At 43.6% G+C, this 27,492-nt stretch overlaps 1 protein-coding gene across 4 annotated transcripts in view; it reads right to left on the reverse strand.

Annotated features, from left to right (window-relative positions):
• Nucleotides 1–27,492, reverse strand: part of LOC112216676 (diacylglycerol kinase delta) — a 124,503-nt gene that overhangs the window by 61,907 nt on the left and 35,104 nt on the right. For all 4 annotated transcript variants that reach the window (XM_024376647.2, XM_024376648.2, XM_024376646.2 and 1 more), the window contains 9 exons: nucleotides 23,343–23,447; nucleotides 19,919–20,051; nucleotides 19,461–19,567; nucleotides 16,851–16,976; nucleotides 16,484–16,586; nucleotides 15,640–15,802; nucleotides 15,421–15,529; nucleotides 13,201–13,340; nucleotides 12,563–12,647 (listed from right to left, as the gene is read on the reverse strand). In XM_024376647.2, the coding sequence (XP_024232415.1) occupies nucleotides 12,563–12,647; nucleotides 13,201–13,340; nucleotides 15,421–15,529; nucleotides 15,640–15,802; nucleotides 16,484–16,586; nucleotides 16,851–16,976; nucleotides 19,461–19,567; nucleotides 19,919–20,051; nucleotides 23,343–23,447 (1,071 nt within the window). The remainder of the gene's footprint in view (nucleotides 1–12,562; nucleotides 12,648–13,200; nucleotides 13,341–15,420; nucleotides 15,530–15,639; nucleotides 15,803–16,483; nucleotides 16,587–16,850; nucleotides 16,977–19,460; nucleotides 19,568–19,918; nucleotides 20,052–23,342; nucleotides 23,448–27,492) is intronic.

Raw genomic sequence — 27,492 nt, forward strand, 5'->3', positions numbered from 1 at the left:
TAGTACCCTCCAAGCTCATCATTAAGCTCAGGGTCCTGGGTCTGAACCCTGCCTTGTGCAATCGGTTCCTGGACTTCCAGACGTGCCACACCCAGATGGTGAAAGTAGGAAACAACACACCCCACAAGAGTGAGTGTTCACCCCCCTCCTGTATTCCCTTTATGACTGCATGGCCACGCACACCTCCAACTCAATCAAGTTTTCCGACGACACAACATTAGTAGGCCTGATTACCAACAATGACGAGACAGCCTACAGGGAAGAGGTGAGGGTACTGGGAGAGTGGTGCCAGTTAAATAATCTCTTACTCAACGTCAACAAAACAAAGGAGCTTATCGTAGACTTCAGGAAAGAGCAGAGGGAGCACACCCTTATCCATATCGATGGGACAGCGTGGAGAAGGTGGAAAGGAGGCTGAAGAAATATGGCTTGTCACCTAAAACCCTCACAAACTTTTACAGATGCACAATTGAAAGCATCCTGTCGGGCTGTATCACCGCTTGGTACGGCAACTGCGTTTGGGTGTTCACTTCTGCAAACATTTGGGGATTTATTACTTTGTTCATTGTCACTTCCTGTTGTACACAGAACAAGGAAGAGCTCAGTTTTGTTTGTTTGGAAAGTTTATTGTTTACAAGTATATTGGAAAGTTTTTGGTAGCTACCTAGCTTCTTATGTTGGATCCCGTGACGCAGTTGGCATCAGTTGCTGGGACTGCTTGCATCTTTACAGTTATCCTGCCGACCAAGGACGGGTCTGAGGAGCTATTTGGCGTCACAGCTAGCCTAGCTGCTAGCTAGCTGGACATCAAGCTAGCGAGGTGTTCTTGAACGCAGCCCGCGACGCAGTTAGCCATTGTGGCCGGGACCCGCGGATTGTCCCGAGTTTGTGGCTGTCTAGATCCTTGCTGTTTGTTGTTTTCAATTTTCCCTGTCACCTGCCCTGTCTGGAACTGCGAGGTGTAACAGCCTAACATACATTGCTAGCTACCATGACAAAGACCAAGCCGGCAGGAGTACCGTTGAGGACAGTGCCAGTGGTGTCTATCACACGTTGAGGATCTTTTAATTAACAAAAAGAAACCTATAAGCAGTTGTTACAACAACAAGACAAAGTTTCAAGTGTTTTGTTCATATACTTGTGGATTCTACTAATAAAAGAATGGACAACCTGACCAGAGAGGTTCAGGACCTGAAGAATAGTTTGCAATTCTCCGAGGGTCAGCTCGACGAGTTGAAAAAGGAGAACGGCATGATGACAGCAATCTATAAACAATTGAGAGAGGACATCAGTTCTGTATGTGAATCCATTATAACAATGACAGAGAAATTTGATTATCTCGAGGGACAATCAAGGCGAAACAACATGGTTGTGGACGGAATTGCAGAATCTGCACGAGACGTGGATGGAGTCTGAGGACAAAGTGAGGGAAATGATCTCTGAGAAATTGAAGATGGACCACAGGAAGATTGAGGTGGAGCGCACACCCACAGGACTGGAAAACCCACCACCGGTCCAGGTGATAGGCCCAGGCCGATAGTGGTCAAGTTCCTAAGGATCATGGACAAGGTAGCTATTCTTTGCGCCAGAAGAGGAAAGAACTGATCCCAGCCATGAAAGCTGCCAGAGCACGTGGGGACATTGCGTACATCTGCTACAACAGGCTCATTGTTCACACTCCCACCCAGAAGCCTGGAAGGGATGAGAGAGTCAAGCCTATGGGTTCATAGCCTCAAACCCGCAGCACACACACCAATTGATTAATGGACTGCTGAATGTATATTTTTTTCTCTTGCTTTGTCTGCTCTTTTCAATATTATGTCTATCTCTAATAAGCTACCCAGGAAAGGGCTGAAAATAACCCATATTAATATATGTAGCCTTAGAAATAAGGTTTATGAAATCAATAACTTGTTAACATCAGATAAGATTCATATATTAGCCATTTCTGAGACTCACTTAGATAAACCATTTGATGATACATCAGTAGCAATACAAGGATATAACATTTATAGAAGAGACAAAAATGCTTATGGGGAAGATCAGACACACACACACACACACACACACACACACACACACACACACACACACACACACACACACACACACACACACAGTGGGGCAAAGGTATTTAGTCAGCCAACAATTGTGCAAGTTCTCCCATTTAAAAAGATGAGAGTGGCCTGTAATTTTCATCATAGGTACACTTCAACTATGACAAAGTGAGAAGAAAACAAATCCAGAAAATCACATTGTAGGATTTTTAATGAATTTATTTGCAAATTATGGTGGAAAATAATATTTGGTCGCCTAAATAGTATTTGGTCACCTACAAGCAAGATTTCTGGCTCTCACAGACCTGTAACTTCTTCTTTAAGAGGCTCCTCTGTCCTCCACTCGTTACCTGTATTCATGGCACCTGTTTGAACTTGTTGTCAGTATAAAAGACACCTGTCCACAACCTCAAACAGTCACACTCCAAACTCCACTATGGCCAATACCAAAGAGCTGTCAAAGGACACCAGAAACAAAATTGTAGACCTGCACCAGGCTGGGAAGACTGAATCTGCAATAGGTAAGCAGCTTGGTTTGAAGAAATCAACTGTAGGAGCAATTATTAGGAAATGGAAGACATACAAGACCACTGATAATCTCCCTCGATCTGGGGCTCCACGCAAGATCTCACCCCGTGGGGTCAAAATTATCACAAGAACGGTGAGCAAAAATCCCAGAACCACACGGGGGGACCTAGTGAATGACCTGCAGAGAGCTGGGACCAAAGTAACAAAGCCTACCATCAGTAACACACTACGCCGCCAGGGACTCAAATCCTGCAGTGCCAGACGTGTCCCCCTGCTTAAGCCAGTACATGTCCAGGCCCGTCTGAAGTTTGCTAGAGAGCATTTGGATGATCCAGAAGAAGATTGGGAGAATGTCATATGGTCAGATGAAGCGAAAATGTTTTGGTAAAAACTCAACTCGTCATGTTTGGAGGACAAAGAATGCTGAGTTGCATCCAAAGAACACCATACCTACTGTGAAGCATGGGGGTGGAAACATCATGCTTTGGGGCTGTTTATCTACAAAGGGACCAGGACGACTGATCCGTGTAAAGGAAAGAATGAATGGGGCCATGTATCGTGAGATTCTGAGTGAAAACCTCCTTCCATCAGCAAGGGCATTGAAGATGAAACGTGGCTGGGTCTTTCAGCATGACAATGATCCCAAACACTGGAGTGGCCTAGCCAGTCTCCAGATCTCAACCCCATAGAAAATCTTTGGAGGGAGTTGAAAGTCCATGTTGCCCGGCAACAGCCCCAAAACATCACTGCTCTAGAGGAGATCTGCATGGAGGAATGGGCCAAAATACCAGCAACAGTGTGTGAAAACCTTGTGAAGACTTACAGAAAACGTTTGACCTCTGTCATTGCCAACAAAGGGTATATAACAAAGTATTGAGATAAACTTTTGTTATTGACCAAATACTTATTTTCCACCATAATTTGCAAATAAATTCATTAAAAATCCTACAATGTGATTTTCTGGATTTTGTTTCCTCATTTTCACTGTCATAGTTGAAGTGTACCTATGATGAAAATTACAGGCCTCTCTCATCTTTTTAAGTGGGAGAACTTGCACAATTGGTGGCTGACTAAATACTTTTTTGCCCCTCTGTAGATAGATAGATAGATAGACTCAGAGCCATATCCCTGTAATGCTTAGAGAAGATCTTATGTCAAGTGTTATTGAAGTGTTGTGGCTGCAGGTTCACTTGGCACATCTAAAACCATTTCTTTTGGGGTGTTGCTATAGGCCACCAAATGCTAACAGTCAGTATCTAAATCATATGTGTGAAATGCCGCATAGTGTAGGTGATGTAAACAGAGAGGTCTACTTTTTTGGGGACCTGAATATTGACTGGTTTTCATCAAGCTGTCCGCTCAAGAGGAAGCTTCTTACTGTAACCAGTGCCTGTAATCTAGTTCAGGTTATTAATCAACCTACCATAGTGTTAACAAACACTACAGGAACAAGATCATCCACATGTATTGATCACATTTTTACTAATGCAGTAAAACTTTGTTCTAAAGGTATATCCATACCCATTGGATGCAGAGATCACAATATAGTGGCATAGTGGCTATATCCAGGAAAGGCAGAGTTCCAACAGCTGGGCCTAAAATAGTGTATAAGAGATCATACAAAAGATTTTGCTGTGACTCTTATGTGGATGATGTTAAAAATATTTGTTGGTCTGATGTCATTAATGATATCATTAATCCAGACGCTGCACTTGATGAATTTATGAAATTGCTTCATCCAATTACTGATAAACATGCACCTGTTAAGAAACTGACTGTCAGAACTGTTAAGGCTCCATGGATTGATGAGGAATTGAAAAACTGTATGGTTGAAAAAGACGGGGCAAAAGGAGGGGCTCATAAGTCTGGCTGTACATCTGACTGGCTTACTTACTGCAAATTCAGAAATTATGTGACTAAACTCAACAAATTGAAGAATACACTTTATTATGAAGCCAAGATCAATTAAATAAAGGATGGAAAAAAAACTTTGGAGTACTTTAAATTAAATTATGGGCAGGAAGACAAATTCAACTCCATCTTTCATCGAATCAGATGGCTTATTCATCACAAAACCATTTGATGTTGCCAATTATTTAAATGATTATTTAATTGGCAAAGTGGACAAACTTGGGCAGGAAATGACCACAACAAACAGTGAGCCATTATATTAATGTATTAAAAAAATGAATAATGAAAGAAAAGCAGTGCAAGTTTGAATTGTGTAAAGTTTGTGTGGGAGAAGTGGAAAAATGATTGTTAACAATCAATAATGACAAACCTGGCATTGACAACTTAGATGGAAAGCTACTAAGGATGGTAGCTGACTCTATAGCCACTCCTGTCTGTCAAATGTTTTATCTGAGCCTAGAGGAAAGTCTTTGTCCTCAGGCCTGGAGGGAAGCCACAGTAATTCCACTACCCAAGAGTGGTAAGCGGCCTTTACTGGCACTAACAACAGATTTATATGTATATACTCTTTTTCCATTCCTTACTTAGATTTGTGTGTATTAGGTAGCTGTTGTGGAATTGTTAGACTACATGTTAGATATTGCTGTCCTGTCAGAACTAGAAGCACAAGCATTTCACTGCAATCGCAATAACATCTGCTAACCATGTGTACGTGACCAATAAAATTAGCACATATACCTTCATTTATCATAGACTATGCCGGACATATTGGATGAAAACTTGACAGATAAAGGGGGTATCATTTCCAAGTTACAGTATTTGGTCCATATAGTTTTTAATAACATCACAACATAAAAAACAATATGACATTAGTTTTCTACATCTCCCCACTGACCCATTTCCCCATGTTAGAATTATTGTTCCATTATCCACTTTTGGGCGTTAAGAGTTTTGGGCGGGCAAAAATCTCTCTAGATGAAGGCATTTCCTTGGTTGATACAAAAGGGTAGAGAGAGAGTTCTCTCCTGCTTAAATTTATGACCGGGTGTGAGCTGTCAAACCGGTACAGTGCCCTCCACCCCCTTTGCAGGTGGGAGAGGGTCTGGTTATTGTCAGACACTGCCAAGCTGATCTGACCCATTGTTATCCTCACAAGACAGTCATGATACTGCCACAATCATGCTTCACCGTAGGGATGGTGCCAAAGTGTTAAATTGTGGTTTCATCAGACCAGAGAATCTTGTTTCTCATGGTCTAAGAGTCCTTTGGGTGCCTTTTGGCAAACTCCAAGTGGGCTGTCATGTGCCTTTTACTGAGGAGTGGCTTCCGTCTGGCCACTCTACCATAAAGGCCTGATTGGTAGAGTGCTGCAGAGATTGTTGTCCTTCTGGAAGGTTCTCCCATCTCCACAGAGGAGCTCTGGAGCTCTGTGACCATCGGGTTCTTAGTCACCTCCCTGACCAAGGAGTATCTCCCCCGATTTCTCAGTTTGGCCAGGCAGCCAGCTCTAGGAAGAGTCTTGGTGGCTCCAAAATTCTTCCATATAAGAATGATGGAGGCCAGTGTTCTTGGGGACCTTCAATGCTGCAGACATTTTTTGTACCCTTCCCCAGATCAATGCCTCTAACCAGTCCTGGTCTCAGAGCTCAACGGACAGTTCCTTCGATCTCATGGCTTGGTTTTTGCTCTGACATGCATTGTCAACTGTGGAACCTTATATAGACAGGTGTGTGCCTTTCCAAATCATGTACAATCAATTGAATTTACCATAGGTGGATTCCAATCAAGTTGTAGAAACATCTCAAGGATGATCAATGAAAACAGGATGCACCTCAATTTTGAGACTCATAGCAAAGGGTCTGAATACTTCTTATGTAAATAAGAAAGAATGGCGGACATGGCTGCCGTTTTACGGGCTCCTAACCAATTGTGGAATTCTGTGTGGTTTTTCGCATTGTTTGTAATTTATTTTGCACATAATGTTTCTGCCACTCTCTTATGACAGAAAAGAGCCTCTGGATATTAGAACAGCGATTACTCACCTCGAACTGGAGAAATATTTTTTTAAAGAAGTCGAACACAGGATTTACTCCAGATACCCGACCAGGCCAAAATCTCTGTCAGTCGCATGAAGAGAAGACGGCGATACAGGGGACGTAGGTCCGGGTGCCTTGTTAGAATTCGTCGGCGAGTGGGTAACCCGTCTCTACCATCCGTCCTATTGGCCAACATGCAATCATTGGAGAATAAACTGGATGAGATCCCTTCAAGATTATCCTATCAATGGGACATTAAAAACTGCAATATCTTATGTTTCACGAGTCGTGGATGAGTGACGACATGGATAATATATAGTTGGCTGGTCTTTCCGTGCATTGGCAAGGCTGAACATCTGCCTCCGGTAAGACATGGGGTGGCGGTCTGTGTCTATTCGTCAATAACAGCTGGTGTGCAAAATCAAATATTAAGGAAGTCTCAAGTATCTTGATGATAAGTATCTCATTATAAGCTGTAGACCACACTATTTAACAAGAGAGTTTTCATTTATAGCTTCGTAGCTGTCTATTTTGCACGACAAACTGATTCTGGCACTAAGACCGCACTCAACGAGCTGTATAAAGCCATAAGCAAACAAGAAAATGCTCATGCAGAGGAAGCACTCCTAGTGGCCAGGGACTTTAATGCAGGCAAACTTAAATCTGCATGTTACATGTGCAACAAGAGGGGGGAAAAAACTCTAGACCACCTTTACACCACACACAGAGACATACATACGTACAAAGCTCTCCCTCGCCCTCATTGACAAATCTGACCATAATTACATCCTCCTGATTCGTGCTTACAAGCAAAAACTAAAGCGGGAAGTACCAGGGACTCACTCAATATGGAAGTGGTCAGATGACACAGATGCTAAGTTACAGGACTGTTTTGCTAGCACAGACTGGAATATGTTCCGGGACTCATCCGATGGCATTGAGGAGTACACCACATCAGTCACCGGCTTCATCAATATGTGCATCGATGACGTTGTCCCCACAGTGACTGTACGTACATACCCCAAACCTGAGCTATGCACTACAGGCAACAGCCGCAAAGAGCTAAAGGGTATAGCTGCCGCTTTGGACTCTAACCTGGATGCTTATAAGAAATCCCGCTTTGCTCTGAGACGAACCATCAAACAGGCAAAGCGTAAATACAGGACGAAGATTGAATACTACCACACTGGCTCCGAAGCTCGTCGTATGTGGCAGTACTTACAAAGTATCACAGTCTACAAAGGGAAGCACAGCCACGAGCTGCCCAGTTGCACAAGCCTACCAGATGAGCTAAATGACTTCTATGCGCACTTCGAGGAAAGCAACACTGAAGCATGCATGAGAGCACCAGCTGTTCCGGACGACTGTATGATCACGCTCGCCGTAGCCGATGTGTGTAAGACCTCTAAACAGGTCAACATTCTCAAGGCCGCAGGGCCAGACGGAAAACCAGGACGTGTACTCCGAGCACGCACTGACCAACTGGCAAGGGTCTTCACTGACATTTTCAACCTGTCCCTGGCAGAGTCTGTAATACATAAATGTTTCAAGCAGACCACCATAGTCCCTGTGCCCAAGAACACCAAGGTAATCTGCCTAAATGACTACCGACCCGTAGCACTCACGTCTGTAGCCATAAAGTGCTTTGAAAGGCTGCTCATGGCTCACATCCACACCATCATCCCAGAAACCCTAGACCCACTCCAACTTGCACCAAGCATCAAGTCTAGGTCCAAAAGGCTTCTTAACCACTCTGGGATCGTTCGGACGAAAGCGTCCCACCTCGCCAACAGCCAGTGAAATTGCAGGGCGCCAAATTCAAAACAACAGAAATCTCATAATAAAAAAATTCCTAAACCATACAAGTATTTTACACCATTTTAAAGATACAGATCTCGTTAAACCAACCACAGTGTCCGATTTCAAAAAGGTTTTTCGGTGAAAGCAGAACTTATTGTTAGGTCAGCAACTAGTCACATTAAGCATTCAGCCATTTTCCAACCAGAGAGGTGTCACAAAAAACAGAAATATAGATCAAATTAATCACTAGCCTTTGACGATCTTCATCAGATGACACTCCCAGGACTCAACGTTACACAATACGTATGTTTTGTTCGATCAAGTTCATATTTATATCCAAAAACTTCAGTTTGCATTGGCGCTATGTTCAGAAATGCCTCCAAAACATCTGGAAAAATTGCAGAGAGCCACATCAAATAACAGAAATACTCATCATAAACTTTGATGAAAGATACATGTTTTACATAGAATTAAAAGATAATCTTGTTCTTAATGCAACCGCTGTGTCAGATTTCAAAAAGCTTTACGGCAAAAGCACAATATTAAATTATCTGAGATCAGCGTTCAGCCACAAAAGCAAGCAATACAGTTACCCGCCAAGTTGTGGAGTCAACAAAATTCATAAATGGCATTATAAATCTTCACTTACCTTTGCTGATCTTCGTTGGAATGCACTCCCAGGACTCCCACTCCCACTTCCACAAGAAATGTTTGTTTTGTTTGATTAGGTCCATATTTAAGTCCAAATACCTCCGTTTTGTTCGCACGTTTAGTTCACTATTCCAAAGGCACAATGCCGAGCGCAAAATCCAGATGAAAAGTCAAAATAGTTCCATTACAGTTTATGGAAACATGTCAAACGATGTTTACAATCAATCCTTAGTGTCTTTTTATAATAAATCTTCAATAATATTCCAACCGGACAATAGCGTATTCATTACAGAGGAAAAAGAAGGCACGGCGAACCCGCGTAGTAAACAACTGATTGGCCTCAGCCTAGTCCACTTGTTGAAACAGCTCTTATTCGACCACCTTCCACAATAGAAGCCTTAAACAACTTTCTAAAGACTGTTGACATCTGCTGGAAGCCTTGGGAAGTGCAATCTGTCCCCATAGACACAGCATATTGGATAGGCAATCACTTAAATGTAACTACAAACCTCAGATTTCCCACTTCCTGGTTGGATTTGTCTCAGGTTTTCACCTGCCATATGAGTTCTGTTATCCTCACAGACATCATTCATAAAGTTTTAGAAACTTCAGAGTGCTTTCTATCCAATACTATTATGTATATATTAGCATTTGTGACAGAGTAGCAGGCAGTTTACTCTGGGCACTTTATTCATCCAAGCTACTCAATACTGCCCCCCTGTCACCAAGAAGTTATTAACAGCTTCTACCCCCAAGCCATGAGACTGCTGAACAGCTAATCAAAAGGCTACCTGGACTATTTGCATTGACCCCCCATTTTTACGGTGCTGCTGCTCGCTGTTTATTATCTAAGAGTAGTTACTGTCACATTCTTTGTTGTCTTTGTTTTAGTATGTTCAGGGCGTGAGTTGGGTGGGTTGTCTATGATCGCTTTTCTATAATTTGGGATTTCTGTGTTCGGCCTAGTATGGTTACAATCAGAGGCAGCTGTCAATCATTGATTGAGAATCATACTTAGGTAGCCTGGTTTCACTTTTGAGTTGTGGGTGTTTATTTTCCGTGCCACACGGGACTGTTTCGGTTTGACTTACTTCACGTTTATTGTTTTGTTCAGTGTTCGTTATTCATTAAAAAACATGAACACTTACCACACTGCATTTTGGTCCTCCGATCCTTCATACTACTCCTCTTCGGCAGAAGACACCCACCAACCAAGGACCAAGCAGCGTGGTAACGGGCGGGCGGCAGCAGCAGCAGCAGCAGCAGCAGCAGCAGCAGCGAACGCAGGACTCCAAGTCATGGGAGGAAATACTTGACGGCAAGGGACCCTGGGCACAGGCTGGGGAATATCGCCGCCCCAAGGCAGAGCTGGAGGCAGCGAGAGCTGAGCGGCGGCGATATGAGGAGGCAGCGCAACAGGCACGAGAGGCAGCCCCCCCCTCAAAAAATGGGAGGGGCACACGGGGAATGGGGCAGAGTCAGGTTCTGAGCCCACTCCTCGTGCTTATCGGAAGAAGCGCAGTACTGGTCAGGCACCTTATTATGCGGCAAACGCACAGTGTCGCCAGTACGCGCTCATAGCCCAGTGGGCTATAGGCCAGCCCCCCGCAAGTGCCATGCGGGAGTAGGCATCCAGCCAGGGCGTGTTGTGCCAGCCCAGTGTGTTTGGTCTCCAGTACGCCATTTCGGGCCAGGGTATCCTGCGCCGGCGCTGCGTGCTGTGTCTCCAAGGTGCTGGGAGGGTGCAGTGCGTTTTATGCCTGCGCTCCGCCCGTGCCGGGCAAATATGGGTATTGAGCCGAAGGGAGAGGTGCGAGTGGTATGCACCAGAGTTCCAGTGCTTACCCACAGCCCGATTCAACCTGTGCCTGCACTCGGGAGGGTCCGGGCTAAAGTGGGAATCCAGCCTGGAGGAGTGGTGCCATGGTTGCGCACCAGAGCTCCCCCACAGCGCGGTCCATCCAGAGCCTGCTCCATGCATCAAGGCCTCCTGTAGGTCTCCACCGCCTGGTGGGCCCTGTGGCAGCCCCACGCACCAGGCTGTCTCTCTGTCTCCTCCCTACAGGTGCTCCCGCCTGTCCAGCGCTGCCAGAGCCTCCCTCCTGCCCAGCGCTGCCGGAGTCTCCCGCCTGTCCGGCGCTGCCGGAGTCTCCCGCCTGTCCGGCGCGGCCGGAGTCTCCCGCCTGTCCGGCGCTGCAGGAGTCTCCCACCTGTCCGGCGCTGCCGGAATCTCCCGTCCATTCGGGACCCGTGGCTTGGGTCCCCAGTCCGAGGTCGGCGGCGAGGGTCGCCGTTTTTAAGAGGCCACGGTGGCGGTTGAGGAGGCGGACAAAGACTATGGTGGAGTGGGGTCCACGTCCCGCGCCAGAGCCGCCACCGCGGACAGACACCCACCCAGATCCTCCCCTATAGGTTTAGGTTTTACGGCCGGAGTCCGCACCTTTGGGGGTACTGTCACGTTCTGACCTTAGTTCCTTTGTTATGTCTTTGTTTTAGTATGGTCAGGGCGTGAGTTGGGTGGGTTGTCTATGTTCGTTTTTCTATAATTTGGGATTTCTGTGTTCGGCCTAGTATGATTCTCAATCAGAGGCAGCTGTCAATTGTTGTCCCTGATTGAGAATCATACTTAGGTAGCCTGGTTTCACTTTTGAGTTGTGGGTGTTTATTTTCCGTGTTAGTGTCTGTGCCACACGGGACTGTTTCGGTTTGATTTACTTCACGTTTATTGTTTTGTTCAGTGTTCGTTATTCATTAAAAAACATGAACATTTACCACGCTGCATTTTGGTCCTCTGATCCTTCATACTACGAAAACCCTTACAGTTACTTTACCCGTACCTACATTTATCTCGATTAGCCTGTACCCCAGTACATTGACTCTGTACCTGTACACCCTGTATATTGCCTCGTTATTATTTTATTGTTGCTCTTTTATTTTTATTGTTGGTTAAGGGTTAAGGGCTTGTAAGCATTTCACTGTAAGGTCTACACCTGTTGTATTCGGCACATGTGACAAATAAAATTGGATTAGAGTTCTGTTTTGTATTTTTTATGAATTTTTTAAAAGAATTTAGAAAAAAAATCTAAAAACCTGTTGTTTTCGCTTTGTCATTATGGGGTATTGTGTGAAGATTGACGAGGAACATTTTTTATTTAATCAATTTTAGAACACGGCTGTTATGTAACAAAAATAGGAAAAAGTAAAGTAGTCTGAAAACTTTTGGGATGAATGAGCCATCTGATTCATTGAATGATGAGCCGAGTTTGTCTTTTTGCCCAATTTTTTTTTAAAGGTGCTCCAAAACTTTTTACTATCATTCTTTATATTATTACTTTTTATTTCATAGTATAGTTTCTTCTTCTTTTTATTTAGTTTAGTCACATGATTTCTCAATTTGTGCCATCAGACTTATTTGTCATAGCTTTTGCCATCTCAACCATACCATTTTTAAATTCCTCATCAATACAAGGGGATTCAACAGTTTTTACAGTCATTTTCTTAAATGGGTACCTGCTTATTAGTAACTGGAATAAGCTATTTCATAAATGTGCTTCTTATTAAACACCACAGACCAGGTACCTCAGAGTCATCGCTGCAATCCTCTGTCACCGTAGAGCTGGAATGTTGCCGTGGGAACTTTGTCTCATACACCATAATACTCCACCTAGACGAAAAATAAAAACAATGGATAATATAGGGCCTGCTTTTTTTTCTTTCTTTCTGACCTGACCAGAAGAAACTCCTGGACTAATGAGAACTGGCTTAAAAGCTACAATATATCAATTTTTGGGCAACCTGACCAAATTTACATAGAAATCTGAGTTATAAATTTGCCATTCTCATTCTCATTGATATTTCACAGCGGTTTAGATGGTAAAATGACTCTCTACACAATCAATGCTTGTTTCGTCACAAACTGAAATTAGGCCAACTGTTAGAATTTTAACAACCAGAAAATGTTGGAGCTATTTCTGCAAATGGTTCCTTTAATGGTACCTTTTTAACAGTTAGTTACATGCTCTTCCTCCCTCTCACACCTGTCAAGCATCTTGGTGAATATTTCCCTCACCCCGTTCTCCTCCCTCTCTCTTCCTCCCTCCCTAAGTCTCTCTCTCTTTCCCTCCTCCCTCCCTCACCTACATGTCGAGCATCTTGGTGCTGGCTCTCTACAGCTTCTCCCCCCTCTACATTCCTCCCATCCTACCTCCCTCTCCTACCTGTCAAGCATCTTGGTGCTGGCCCTCTCAAGCTTCTCCAGTATTTGAGGCAGCTGTGCGTCATCGTCACAAGCCGAGCCCCAGCCCAGGACGCGGGCGAGGTCATTTCCTGTCCCCAGGGGCAGAACACCCAGCTGGCACTGCAACACAACAAGTTATTTATCCAGTTACAACTGACCCCCGTTACATTTAACCCTGTTCTCCCCCATTTAATCCAAATTCAGAAAACACGAATATAGCTCACATATCAAATCTTTGATTAGTAACTCCAACCATTTTGTTTTTGTCATAGAAATGCATATTGATGGTTATATTTATACTAAACAAAAATATAAACGCAACGACTTCAAAGATTTTACTGAGTTACAGTTCATATAAAACAAATCAGGCCCTAATCTATAGTTTTCACATGGCTGGGCAGGGATGCATTCATGGGTGGGCCTCTCCAAGGCCCACTCAGAATTAATTATTTTCCACAAAAGGGCTTTATTACAGACATAAATACTCCTCAGCAACCCCCCTCAGACGATCCTGCAGGTAAAGAAGCCGGATGCGGAGGTCCTGAGCTGGTGTGGTTACACGTGGTCTGCAGTTGTGAGGCCGGTTGGACGTACTGCCAAATTCTCTAAAATGACGTTGGAGGCAGTTTATGGTAGAGAAATTAACATTCAATAATCTGGAAACAGCTCTGTGCAGTCAGCATGCCAATTTATCACCCCCTTAAAACTTGAGACATCTGTGGCATTATTTATTTACGCAAGGGTTAGGCATATTTTATGATGTTTCCACCGGATCAGAGCATGACATTTGTTTTCACTTTTATACCGAGTGGTTATCAAAACGGAGAGAGCTGGAAACATTTTTCAAATAGACTACATTGAGGAAGTATTGTCATTCTCAATGGACGTAGAAACAGACTTTGTTTACTTGCTGTTTGAGGTGAAGAAAAAATTACTTTAAGAAGCTACACAGCTCATTAGTGGTGGTGAGTTAAGTCAATCAAAAATACTATCAGATCCCCAAATGGGCACATTTATAAGCCTCCATTTAATTGCAGGCCAGGTAGCCTAGGCCTACTTCTATGCACAATCAGGTCCGCGTCCTTACTCAACATTGACAGGTGCGCTCCAAACAAAACCCAATTAATATACTGAACAAAAATATAAACATGGAACAATTTCATTGATTTTACTGAGTTACAGTTCATATTAGAAAATCAGTCAATGCACCTGTGTAATGATCATGCTGTTTAATCAGCTTCTTGACCTGTCAGGTGGATGGATTATCTTGGCTAAGGAGAAATGCTCACTAATATGGATGTAAACACATTTTTGTGCAACATTTTAGCGAAATAAGCTTTTTGTGAGTATAGAACATTTCTGGGATTTTTTATTTCAGCTCTTGAAACCTGGGACCAACAGATTACATGTTGCGTTTATTTTTGTTCAGTGTAGTATTTGTTGAGGCATTACCTATTGAATGGTGAAATTACCTACTTATTCATTGACAAATTATACTGTTTTGATGGATTCAGATTGTTCAGTCACAAGTATTATATGCTCTAGGATGTTGCAGAAGTCCTCTTCTCATTAAACAACAAATTATACTGTTTTGATAAGAGTTATTTTGTGATAGGTATTTTAAGTTGATGGTGTTAAGTGTATTTCGAAAGGGAAATATGTTGTTTTGGCAAACGCACTTCAGTTTAGTGGGATGCGGTAACTGTTTTGCAGTGAACCCTGTTTCAAGAAAAGTGTTCAAGCAACCGAAAATAACTAATATATGTGAACACAGAGCCCGGAAAGCCAGGACTGTGTGTACCTCACGACCAGCAGAGGGCAGTGGTGGTCTGTCTGTTTCTCTGTCTATCTATCTAATAGAGGGAGGGAGTGTTATAAAATGGTAGCTTTGTTACTAGATTGCTAAAAGAGGGACAAGGGAAACATGAGAGTGGCTGACTGGCAGAGTAGCCTGCTAGGCTCAGGGATTGCTGAGGGATGATGGGAAAGTAGCAAAAGCTCTTTCTCAATTCATCTTTTCCTGATTCCTCTCCTTGCCTCCTTCACAAAACCCATTAGATGAGAAAGTCTGATGTCCAAGAACATGAGAAATAGAGGAAACACAAATTGAGAAAGAGCCCAAGAGTCAGTTGGTGTAGCCCAAATGATGGAAGCTTATTTTCAGCTCATTGCAGATGGAGACGGGGCGGGATAAACTTGCTTGTTTGTGGAGCGTCAGAGTGTCGATCTCAGAGAGGACCCAGCCCACGCTGCCGTCACCCCCACAAACCAGGATCCGGAACGTGTCGAACTTCTGGAAGAGCCGTAAACTAGGAGACACAGAAGAGAGCCCCCTAAGACAAGCAGCAATAAACACAGTGCTGTCGGAAACACACACAGCCATGTCAGAAGCATGGGCAGACTCACAGGGCAGACTCACCCAAGGTGCGGCCCACCGTTCATGAGGTCAAAGACTTGGGCAGGGTTGAGCAGCTGTTTAAAGCGGCGCAGGAATTTGATGCCCTGGTTGTCTCCACTCTTACTGTTGACGAACACCAGGAGAGGGCTGGTGCAGGAAGGCGGGCAGGTGGCCTTCCAGAACCCTGAGGACCAATGACAGGCAGTTGATGAACAATGAGAACCAATGACAGGCAGATGAGGACCAATGACAGGCAGATGAGGACCAATGACTGGCACATAGAGGGCCACAAACAGGAACAGCCCCAAACCCCCATATTCAGGAGGATAAACAAGGTCCGGAGTCGGGAGCTTTAACCTCTATACCAGACTCTGGCATACACCTGAACTTCTAGGGTCGGTTTCCCAGACACAGATTAATGGAGAACTTCCATTGAGCGTGCTTTTTAGTTCAGGACTAGGCTTAATCTGTGTCTGGGAAACCAGCCCCTAATATCTAATAAGAAAGAACATATTTTTTATTGTTTTGTTATGTTAACTTTACAAAATGTCCAGGTTAAGCAAAAACCGTGCTTAATAAAACCGTGCTTATTCCCTTCTGATTCCTGGAGTCTTCCAACCGGGATTTCTGGAAAACCTGGGAATTTTTGGAAACCTAGGCCTAATGAACACTACCCAGGCCTATCACGCTGACATCCCGAAATGTCCTGTTCACCCACAAAGACAGGTGTAAGTGAAGTTGCCCCTGATCTTGGGTCAGTTTCCCCAATAACGGTTAAGGTTAGCATTGGGAGAGGGAAAGCTGATCCTAGATCTGTACCTAGGGGAAACTTGGCCCCGGAGATGAAGTGAGGAGCAGAACTCACCGTCGGAGTCGATGCTGTTGAGGGCTGTGGGGGGGATGACCGAAACCTTACACTGCCCCAAGGGACACTTAGTGGACAGCTGCTCCTTACACAGCGTGTGCACCTGGACATCGACACACACACACACACTTTATTTTAGGTCACACTACACAAGAGCATTACGGCAAGTATGTACAGTCAACAACCTGATAAGTACAATGGCCTTGTGACTGTTGTGAATACGTCATAAGTCAGTGCATGCAGAAACAAAAGTGCATTACTACTGTATTGTGGCATAGTAGTAATGAAGTTTGCACTTATCTGATTTGCACTTAACCCAAAGAAGCACCACCCAAATATGCACGCATGGACACGCATGCAGACTCACCATGGCCTTGCACCAGAGGCAGCGCCAATCCTGCAGTCGGAGGACACTGCCACATGTCTTGTCACACACTGTACACTTAGCACTAACTGGCAGGTTGCCCTCCAGCCACTGGTGAGGCATAGAGATCTGCAGTGAGGGAGAAGTCACTGTTATTATTCAGTAAGTATTTATTTCTGTCATCATTGACTTAATATGTTTATATATGTTTGCTTTGGCAACACTATGTGGTTACACTTCTCATGCCAATAAAGCCTTTAGTATTGAGAGAGAGAGGGCGCAACCAACCTTTGCCCATTAGACAACAATTTGTACCAAAGGGAATATACACTGAACCAAAAATATAAACAACAATTTCAAACATTTTACTGAGTTACAGTTCATATAAGTAAATCTGTCACGCCCTGACCTTAGTTATCTTTGTTTTCTTTATTATTTTGGTTAGGTCAGGGTGTGACGAGGGTGGTATGTGTGTTTTGTCTTGTCTAGGGCTTTTTATATATCTATAGGGTTTTGGTATGTCTAGGTATATGTAGGTCTATGGTGGCCTGAATTGGTTCCCAATCAGAGACAGCTGTTTATCATTGTCTCTGATTGGGGATCCTATTTAGGTTGCCATTTTCCATTTTGGTTTGGTGGGTTATTGTCTATGGTTAGTTGCAGGTCAGCACTAGTTGTTTATAGCGTCACGTTAGTTTGTTTAAGTGTTCTTTGTTAAATAAAATAAAAATGTATTCCAATCACGCTGCGCCTTGGTCCCCTCGTTATGACGAACGTGACAAAATCAGTAAATTGAAATAAATTCATTAGGCCCTAATCTATGAATTTCACATAACTGGGAATACAGATATGCATCTGTTGGTCACAGATACCTTTAAAAAGAAATGTAGGGTCGTAGATCAGAAAACCAGTCAGTATCTGGTGTGACCACCATTTGCCTCATGCAGCGCAACATCTTCTCATAGAGTTGATCAGGATGTTGATTATGGCCTGTGGAATGTTGTCCCACTCCTCATCAATGGCTGTGCAAAGTTGCTGGATATTGGCAGGAACTGGAACACACTGTCGTATACATTGATCCAGAGCATCCTTAAAATGCTCAATGGGTGACATGTCTGATGAGTATGCAGGCCATAGAAGAACTGGGACATTTTCAGCTTCCAGGAAATGTGAACAGATCCTTGCGACACAGGGCAGTGCATTATCATGCTGAACCATGACGTGATGGCGGCGGATGAATGGCACGATAATGGGCCTCAGGATATCATCATGGTATCTCTGTACATTCAAATTGCCATCCATAAAATGCAATTGTGTTTGTTGTCTGTAGCTTATGCCTGCCCATACCATAACCCCACCGCCACGATGGGGCACTCTGTTCACAACAGTAACATCAGCAAACCGCTCGCCCACACGACGCCATACACGCTGTCTGCCATCTGCCCTGTACTGTTGAACCTGTGATTCAGGCGGCTTATGTTAGAAAAAATTACATTAAATTATTTGGCAACAGCTCGGGTCGATATTTCTGCAGTTAGCATGCCAATTGCATTCTCCCTCAAAATTTGAGACATCTGTGGGATTGTGTTGTGTGACAAAACTACAACTTTTAGAGTGGCCTTTTATAGTCTCCAACACAAGGTGCACCTGTGTAATGATCATGCTGTTTAATCAGTTTCTTGATAGGCCACCCTTGTCAGGTGGATGTACGATCTTGGCAAAGAAATGCTCACTAACAAGGATGCATGTTCAGTGTAAATGTTTCTTCACATAACTAACACAGTGCCATATTATTCCAGCAGTTTTATACTTTATATGATAAAAACATTAGAAAACTGACTTTAGATATTTAGTCATGTAAACAAATAGTTCCTTTCTGGTGTGTTTGTCTGAACAGCATCCTCTTAACTCTCAAATATCACTGCACAGTACAAAACCAAGCCCTGTCCTGCTTTGTACACACTACACCTGTGATTTTAGTTCTTTGTTCCCACAGGATGATGTTCTGTACCCAATGACATGTCACCGCAGTGTGAGTGAGTGAAAGAGTGAGGGCAGTGAGTGTTTACCTAGTAGTGAATGAGGATTAGCTTTGAGAACAAACTGATAGTCCCTGTTGTAGGTATAATTTCAGACGTCTTTAACAGTAGGAATAGTGAGCAATGGCACTATAGGTTACTACTTGTAAATAACGATTTGTTGAATATATGGATTATAAGGCCTTGCCTTATAATCAATATATTCAACAAATCGTTGATTGAAGTGAGTCTATATAGCCTATACGTATATGCCATTTCTTGATACACTGTGCATGTAGGATATTATGGATTGTTTTTACAGTTTTTTAATGTTGCATGCTTTTTTTATTTATACTGTTCGACATATTTGATGTATACTTTGCATAACGTACAATGATGTTTAATAAACCGGCAACACTGCACTTCTCTCTAGCTGGGGTACAGGGGACATCTCTAGCCTTATTTTTGAGGAGCCCTCACACAGCTCCGGGGTGAAGTTTCCCCTAGGTACAGATCTAGGTTCAGCTTCCCCTTCCCCAATCCTAACCTCAACCATTAGTGGGGAAAATGCTAAACTGACCCCTTACTCACTCACCCCATCCTCATCTTCGATGATGTCCTTCCCAATGGATGCCAGAGTAGTCCACTTGCAGTTGTTGGTCGCTCGGACAGCACAACGTTTGTGGGCCTTGAACTTACACACTGTGAGAAGGAGAAACGCATCAGATTGACAAACACATACACAGCCAAAGAGACAGACACACAGATGCACATTCCATTCACACACTGTGACGCAGCATTCCACCAGTCTCTCTTTCGTGTGCACCGTCTCTGTCTCGTGCATAGTGTCTCCATTCGCGTTCCAATCTTCCAGACAAGTCAATTAACATTACACATACCCAAGATCCATGACAATCATATCAGATCGGACCTGTAGATCCAGACCCGTTCGGGTCGGATTGGGTCTCAGATATTCAGGTACAGGTGGATCCGTGAAGACCTTTAGCTGGCATATAGCCAGGGCAGTGTGTATGTGTACAGAGAGGTACGTACCTTCACAGGACAGTCCGTGCGAGGTGACTCCGGACAGGGCCTCGCGGCACACGTTGCAGTAAGTGGGGCGGGCGTGGGAGCAGGCGTACCAGTTATGCATCCCAGAGAAGTGATCCATGCTATACTGGGTGGACTGGGATGGGAACAGAGGAGACAAGAGAGGGGAAATAAGCTCTAAATCGTCCCCGTTAATAACCACTACTCATTTCAGGATTTCTTCATCCTGTGTTGCATCCCAAATAGCACCCTATACAGAGTCCTATGGGCCCTGGTCAAAAGTAGTGCAGTTTATAGGAAATAGGGTCCCATTTGGGATATCTTAATAGGGTCCCATTTGGGATATCCTCCCACAGAGGATAGGATTTATGTCCATCTTCTTACCCACCACTAATAGGCTACACTTGATTCAACTTATCAAAGGCTTAAGAAGTTGAAAGTTTGGTCACCAGAGGGCATCTTTGAGAAACATTTGACTGTTTGGGGCGGCAGGGTAGCCTAGTGGTTAGAGCGTTGGACTAATAACCGGAAGGTTGCAAGTTCAAACCCCCGAGCTGACAAGGTACAAATCTGTCGTTCTGCCCCTGAACAAGGCAGTTAACCCACTGTTCCTAGGGCGTCATTGAAAATAAGAATTTGTTCTTAACTGACTTGCCTGGTTAAATAAAGGTAAAATAAAATTTCAATATTGGCTGTCCTAGAGAATTGAAAACCTTTTTTTGTAAAGACATAGTATATGGGTTTGATTTTAAGAAATGTAGCTTAATTAATTTGATTTAATATTATTCCAAGAAAAATGAAACCCTCAGGGTTTCGGTTAGGAAAATATGGAGCTGTACAACGTGACCGATCGGGAGTAGGCTACTAAGTGACTGCGAGTGAAGAGCAAAATAATCATAACATTTCCACACCCTAATTTTAGGCTAACCAATACCCAAATGGAGATTCAGTGAAAATAACAATCTCATTGATTTATCAAGACCAGTCCTCATGCTTGTCTCAGAGCAGCGCGAAACGGTGCTGAAATAGTTGACCACACACGGGTAGGCTATTGCTTCAAATCATGTTATAACAATTGGATGACTTTGGGTGTTCCAGTAAGCAACACTTTGTTTCCTTCATTAGCCTACTGTATTGCAATACTTCTGTCATTCAGTGATATTTACTCCCATAGTAATTCGTTATGGATCCATCCAGATTTGGTTAGAAAACAATGTGTTTGGTGGACTCGGTAAGAGTCTATTGTCCTGCTGATAGCCTATCAAGGCTGGATGGATTCTTTTGTATTCTTAAAAGAACTCCAGCACAGAGAAAAGAAAGGAGCCTTGAATAATTAAACATGTCAGTAAAATACTGTTAGACTTGAGGATTATGGTCATGGACAGTGCTAATCCCCTGTGTTATGCCAAACTCCAAAGCCCAGGAAAATGAACAGGTACCGTAGGCTACAATACAGTAAAGTAGGCCTAATAATGCTAAAAATAATGCTGAAGTAAATTGACTGCTGGTCTTTACTGTATGCTGTACATTTTTACATTAAATTACATTTCTAGCGAGACTATTCAAGCCATCGACTCACTGATGATTGAAGATGATGAACGATCAGCAAAGGCAATCTGGAATCTGCTGGCATCACGGCACAACAACCTCGCTCTAATCACAGTCGGAAGACAGTTGAAGAAACTTGAGTGGACTAAATTAAATTGGAGGATTGGAGGATTCAAAATTAATATTTAAGGGGCATTTTTTATTATGGCAAAACTTTATGGCAAAACTGGTGTGTGATATTGATTTAGAAATGTAAAAGCTTACAGATAATATCTAAGGGGCTTTTATATCATTATAATGCAGGGTAAATAATAATAATAATCGTTGGATAACAGATCAGCTCTCAGAGATCAGCCCTGATTAAGAGGCGGCTTCTATCTTCAATATAATCATTCATTCAGAACATTAAACTCATAGGTTTTAGGCCTGCGGTAGGTTATAATAATCTGCCTTCTGGGAATGTTCAAAAGTTCAAAAGTTATGGGTGGAGTTAAAATTTTGTCTATCAGAAAGTATTAAAATCAACCAATGTCAGCCTTTAAATGCTTTATTATCCAAATGTTTAAAGTGTGTGTGGGTGACGGAGAGAATGCATTTGTCCATTTTTAATATTGGCCATCAACCAAAAACACAGCATCTACCGTGGTAGAAATATGTTATTGAATCTGTTTTTTTTTTTTACTATTTCAAAATACATATGTTTATTAGGCTACTGTGCAGTGTCTTTAAATACAATGCTCCCCTTACCCTCCTACCTACCCTCCTTGGCAAGAGTCTATTGTCCTGCTAATATCCCATCATGGGTGGATGGTCACTTTTGTAGTCCAATGCATTGACTGAATGTATTAATTACAGTAATTTACCATTCTCATTCTCAGAGTGGAAACGTTATTTGCAGAGTTCACAATCTCATTTTCTAGTCCTCTGGTGGTTACACTCCTAACCCTGGAACGGGTAGCACCATAGAAAAAAGCTGGCTTGATGAAAACTATGTCCATTTAATCTGTTCTCTTTGGACGCAATGTAATTTTTTTTTTTGATAAACAGCTTGTTTTTCAATGGTAACTGTGCTACATTTTCTTCTACTGACTCCCCATCCCGCATGCGGGAGCGTAATCATTGCCTGACACTAATTAGCATAATGCAACGGACATAAATATCCCTAGAAAATATTTTTCAAATATCTACAACAACAGTTTTTTGTTGTTGTTCCCTGATGCAGGACTCTAGTGCCAGAGAAGAGACTCAAACTGAAAACACCTCCATTAATTTACGAAAAGATAGTCCATTTGTGCCACAGTTTAGACTACCGATAGATTAGCATTCTAACTCGTCCTAGTGATAGGGTGGTGCAATGACAGAATGCCACCATCTACCACTAATGGTCGCGGCATGAGCTCAAAACTTTTAAAGGAAGAACCACTGTAACCTACTAAAGGTCAAATCGTTGCTACTACCATATTACTTATACCTGTCGTATGTATCCTTTCCCGGAAGACACATTTCAGTTGAACACATTCAGTTGGACAACTGACTAGGTACCTCGCTTCTCCTTTCCTTCCACACAAGTGTCTAGGCTAGGAGAGTAAAGTCCAGCGGTCAATTTCTGGGGGGGAGGGGGGTCCCAGGTATCTCTGCTTACCAAAGTGTGCATCACATACCTTCAGGGATTTGGAAGGAAATGACTGGTACATGGAATCTCCCTCTAGCCCATGCCTACACCAATCTAATGCTTTTCCATTTGTGTGGAGTAGTGAGTGAGTGCACAGTTCAAGAGGAAGGAGAGATTAATGGGACTTACCCTGGGATTGGATGAGAAGACAGGTAGAGAAGAGTGACCCTTGACCTCTTACCCCTGACTCTGTGACCTTGCCCTCACCTCAAAGTGTTCTCTGTTCTGAACGCTCTTCAGGGCTGCCATCCAGTCCTCCATCTCTTTCCTGTTCTCTGCACACAGAATCAGCCGGCGACAAGGAGTGATGATCTACACAGAGAGAGGACAAGACAAATATCACTTGACAGAAAGAGAGAGCGAGAGAGAGCGCAAGACACACCAAGTGCTCAGAGAAAAGAAACCAGGGGTTGTGCAATGCCATGTGGCCAGGAATACAAACAGAGGAGGAAGCACATCCAGTCCCATGCTTTGGCACTCTGACTGAGTTGATGGGCCAACTTGAGTATGTGTGTGTACACAAATGTGACACAAAGATGTGTGTGAGGGTGAACGTGTCTGTGTATTGTGTATCAGCTTTATTAGATGTACAACGTTTTTGGAAACGTTGTGAAGTCTGTGCTTGTGTGTATGTATTGATAGATTGATTGGGTCAGAGGATGTGGATGAATGTGGATAAGTAGCGCTATTTCCACAGAGCGGACGTCCATTTCCTTTCCTCCACAGCTTCTTCACAAAGGGGCTCCTGTTCCCAGATGGATAAAAATAGTCGCACGCCTTTCCTCTCTCCCAGAGACGAGCACCGCAAACACGCACGCACTTAAGATGGCCCATCCACCCACACACACACACTATAGACTTAGTAAGACTTCTCCTCTTTGCATCTGTCGCATTATGGCATCTGTGACACCATGGGGGACCATTGAGGCCATCTCCATTTTAAAGTAGTCCATTTCTTCTTCTATGAGTTGGTAAACAAACTGTAAGGGTACATACTGCCACCTGGAGTGTGTTGTTGAAACAGGTATAAAGCCAATTTTGGTATACAGTGCATTCGGAAAGTATTCTTGGCCCCTTCCCTTTTTCCACATTTTGTTACGTTACAGCCTTATTCTAAAATGGATCAAATCTTTTTTCCCCCTCAACATTCTACACACAATACCCCATAATGACAAAGGAAAAACATTATTTTTTTAACATAAGTATTCAGACCAGTTGAGCTCAGGTGCAAACTGTGTCGATTTATCATCCTTGAGATGTTTCTACAACTTGATTAGAGTCCACCTGTGGTAAATTCACACCAGTCTATATAAAGTCCCACAGTTTACAGAGCATGTGTGAGCAAAAACCAAGCCATGAGGTCAAAAGAATTGTCCGTAGAGCTCCGAGACAGGATTGTGTCGAGGCACAGGTCTGGTGAAGGGTACCAAAAAATGTCTGCAGCAATGAAGGTCCCCAAGCTCATAGTGGCATCCATCATTCCTAAATGAAAGAAGATTGGAACCACCTACACTCTTCCTAAAGCTGGCTGCCTGGCCAAGCTGAGCAATCGGGGGAGAAGGGCCTTGGTCAGGGAGGTGACCAAGAACCCGACGGTCACTCTGACAGAGCTCCAGAGTTCCTCTGTGAAGATGGGAGAACCTTCCAGAAGGACAACCATCTCTTTAGCATTCCACCAATCAGGCCTTTATGGTAGAGTGGCCAGACGAAAGCCACTCCTCAGTAAAAGGCACATGACAGCCCGCTTGGAGTTTGCCAAAAGGCACCTAAAGGACTCTCAGACAATGAGAAACAAGATTATCTTGTCTGATGAAACTACAATGGAACTCTTTGGCCTGAATGCCAAGCATCACATCTGGAGGAAACCTGGCACCATCCCTACGGTGAAGCATGGTGGTTGCAGCATCATGCTATGGGGATGTTTTTCAGAGGCAAGTAGACTAATGATGATGATGATGGCACCGGAGAGAATGGCTGACGTTTTACGGTCTCCTAATTTTGTACATAATGTTTCTGCCACATGTTATGACCGAAAATAACTTCTAGAAATCAGAACAGTGATTACTCACCTCGTACTGAAAGACAACTTAATCTTTAAGGAGTCGGACGAGAGACATTTACTCCAGACTACCGACAAGGCCCTTAACTCGTCATTCGCAGGAGAAAGAGAATGAGACATCGAGGACAAAGGTCAAGGTGCCTTGTAAGGATCCCGTGATGAGTGAGTAATTTGCCTTTACAGTGAGTGAGTAATTTGCCCTTACCATCGGTCCTATTAGCCAAGGTACAATCATTGAATAATAAAAAAAATACGAACTACAAGCACGTATATCCTACCAACAGGACATTAAAAAAAAGTAATAAGCTTATGTTTCACCGAGTCGTGGCTGAACGATGACATGAATAGCATACTGTTGGCGGATTATACAATGTATCAGCAGGATAGAACAGTAGCCTCTGGTAAGACAAGGGGTGTCGGTTATGTATATTTGTAAACAACAGCTAGTGCATGATATCTAAAAGTCTCAAGGTTTGCTCGCCTGAGGTAGAGTATCTCATGATAAGCTGTAGACCACACTATTTACCAAGAGAGTTTATCTATATTCAATGTCGCTGTCTATTTACCACCACAAACCGATGCTGGCACTAAGACCGCACTCAATGAGCTGTATAGGGCCATAAGCAAACAGGAAAAATCTCATCCAGAGGAGGCGCTCCTAGTGGCCAGGGACTTTAATGCAGGGAAACTTAAATCCATTTCACCAACTTTCTACCAGCTTGTTAAATGTGCAACCAGAGGGAAAAAAACTCTAGACCACCTTTACTTCACACACAAAGATGCATACAAAGCTCTCCCTCACCCTCCATTTGGCAAATCTGACCATAATTCTATCCTCCTGATTCCTGCTAATAACTAAAGCAGGAAGCACCAATGACTCTGTCAATAAAAAAGTGGTCAGATGAAGCAGATGCTAAGCTACAGGACTGTTTTGCTAGCACAGACTGGAATATGTTCTGGGATTAGTCCGATGGCATTGAGGAGTACACCACATCAATCACTGGCTTCATCAATAAGTGCATCAAGTCACCACAGTGACTGTACATACCACGACCAGAAGCCATAGATTTCAGGCAACATCCGTACTGAGCTAAAGGGTAGAGCTGCCGCTTTCAAGGAGCGGGACACCAAGCCGGAAGCTTGTAAGAAATCCCATCACTAAGCTAAGGACCCTGGGACTAAACACCTACCTCTGAAACTGGATCCTGGACTTCCTGATGGGCCGGTAACAAGGGTAGGTAACAACACATCCGCCACGCTGATCCTCAACACGGGGGCCCCTCAGGGGCGTGCTCAGTCCCCCCATTTACTCCCTGTTCACTCATGACTGCATGGCCAGGAACGACTCCAACACCGTCATTAAGTTTGCTGATGACACAACAGTGGTAGGCCCGATCACCGACAACAATGAGTCTATAGGAAGGAGGTCAGAGACCTGACCGTGTGGTGCCAGGACAACTACCTCTCCATCAACGTGATCCAGAAAAATTAAATGATTGTGGACTACAGGAAAAGGAGGACAGAGCACGCCCCCATTCTCATCAACGGGGTTGTAGTGGAGCAGTTTGAGAGCTTCAAGTTCCTTGGTGTCCACATCACCAACAAACTAACATGGTCCAAGCAGACCAAGACAGTCGTGAAGAAGGCACGACAAAACCTATTCCCCCTCAGGAGACTGAAAATATTTGGCATGGGTCCTCAGATCCTCAAAAAGTTCTACAGCTATACCATTGGGAGCATCCTGACTGGTTGCATCACTGCCTGGTATGGCAACTGCTCGGCCTCCGGCCGTACGGCCCAGTTATTCACTGGGGCAAAGCTTCCTGCCATCCAAGACCTCTATACCAGGCAGTGTCAGAGGAAGGCCATAAAAGGTGTCAAAGACTCCAGCCACCCTAGTCATAGACTGTTCTCTCTGCTACTGCATGGCAAGCGGTAGCACTGATGCTATTCTCTGTTTATTATCGATACATTGTCACTTTAATCTACATGTACATATTACCTCAATTACCTCGACTAACCGGTGCCTCCGCACATTGACTCTGTACTGGTACCCCCGGTATATAGCCTCGCTATTGTTCTTTTACTGCTCTTTAATTACTTGTTACTACTTGTTACTTTAATTTCTTATTTCTTACTTGTCTTAAAACTGCATTGTTGCTTATTGGCTTGTAAGTAAGCATTTCACTGTAAGGTTGTATTTGGCGCATGTGACAAATAAAATTTGACTTGATTATTAGGATCGAGGGAAACAGCAAAGTACAGAGAGATCCTTGATGAAAACCCGCTACAGAGCGC

Source organism: Oncorhynchus tshawytscha, linkage group LG17, assembly GCF_018296145.1.
Source record: "Oncorhynchus tshawytscha isolate Ot180627B linkage group LG17, Otsh_v2.0, whole genome shotgun sequence".
Taxonomy (NCBI): Eukaryota; Metazoa; Chordata; class Actinopteri; order Salmoniformes; family Salmonidae; genus Oncorhynchus; species Oncorhynchus tshawytscha.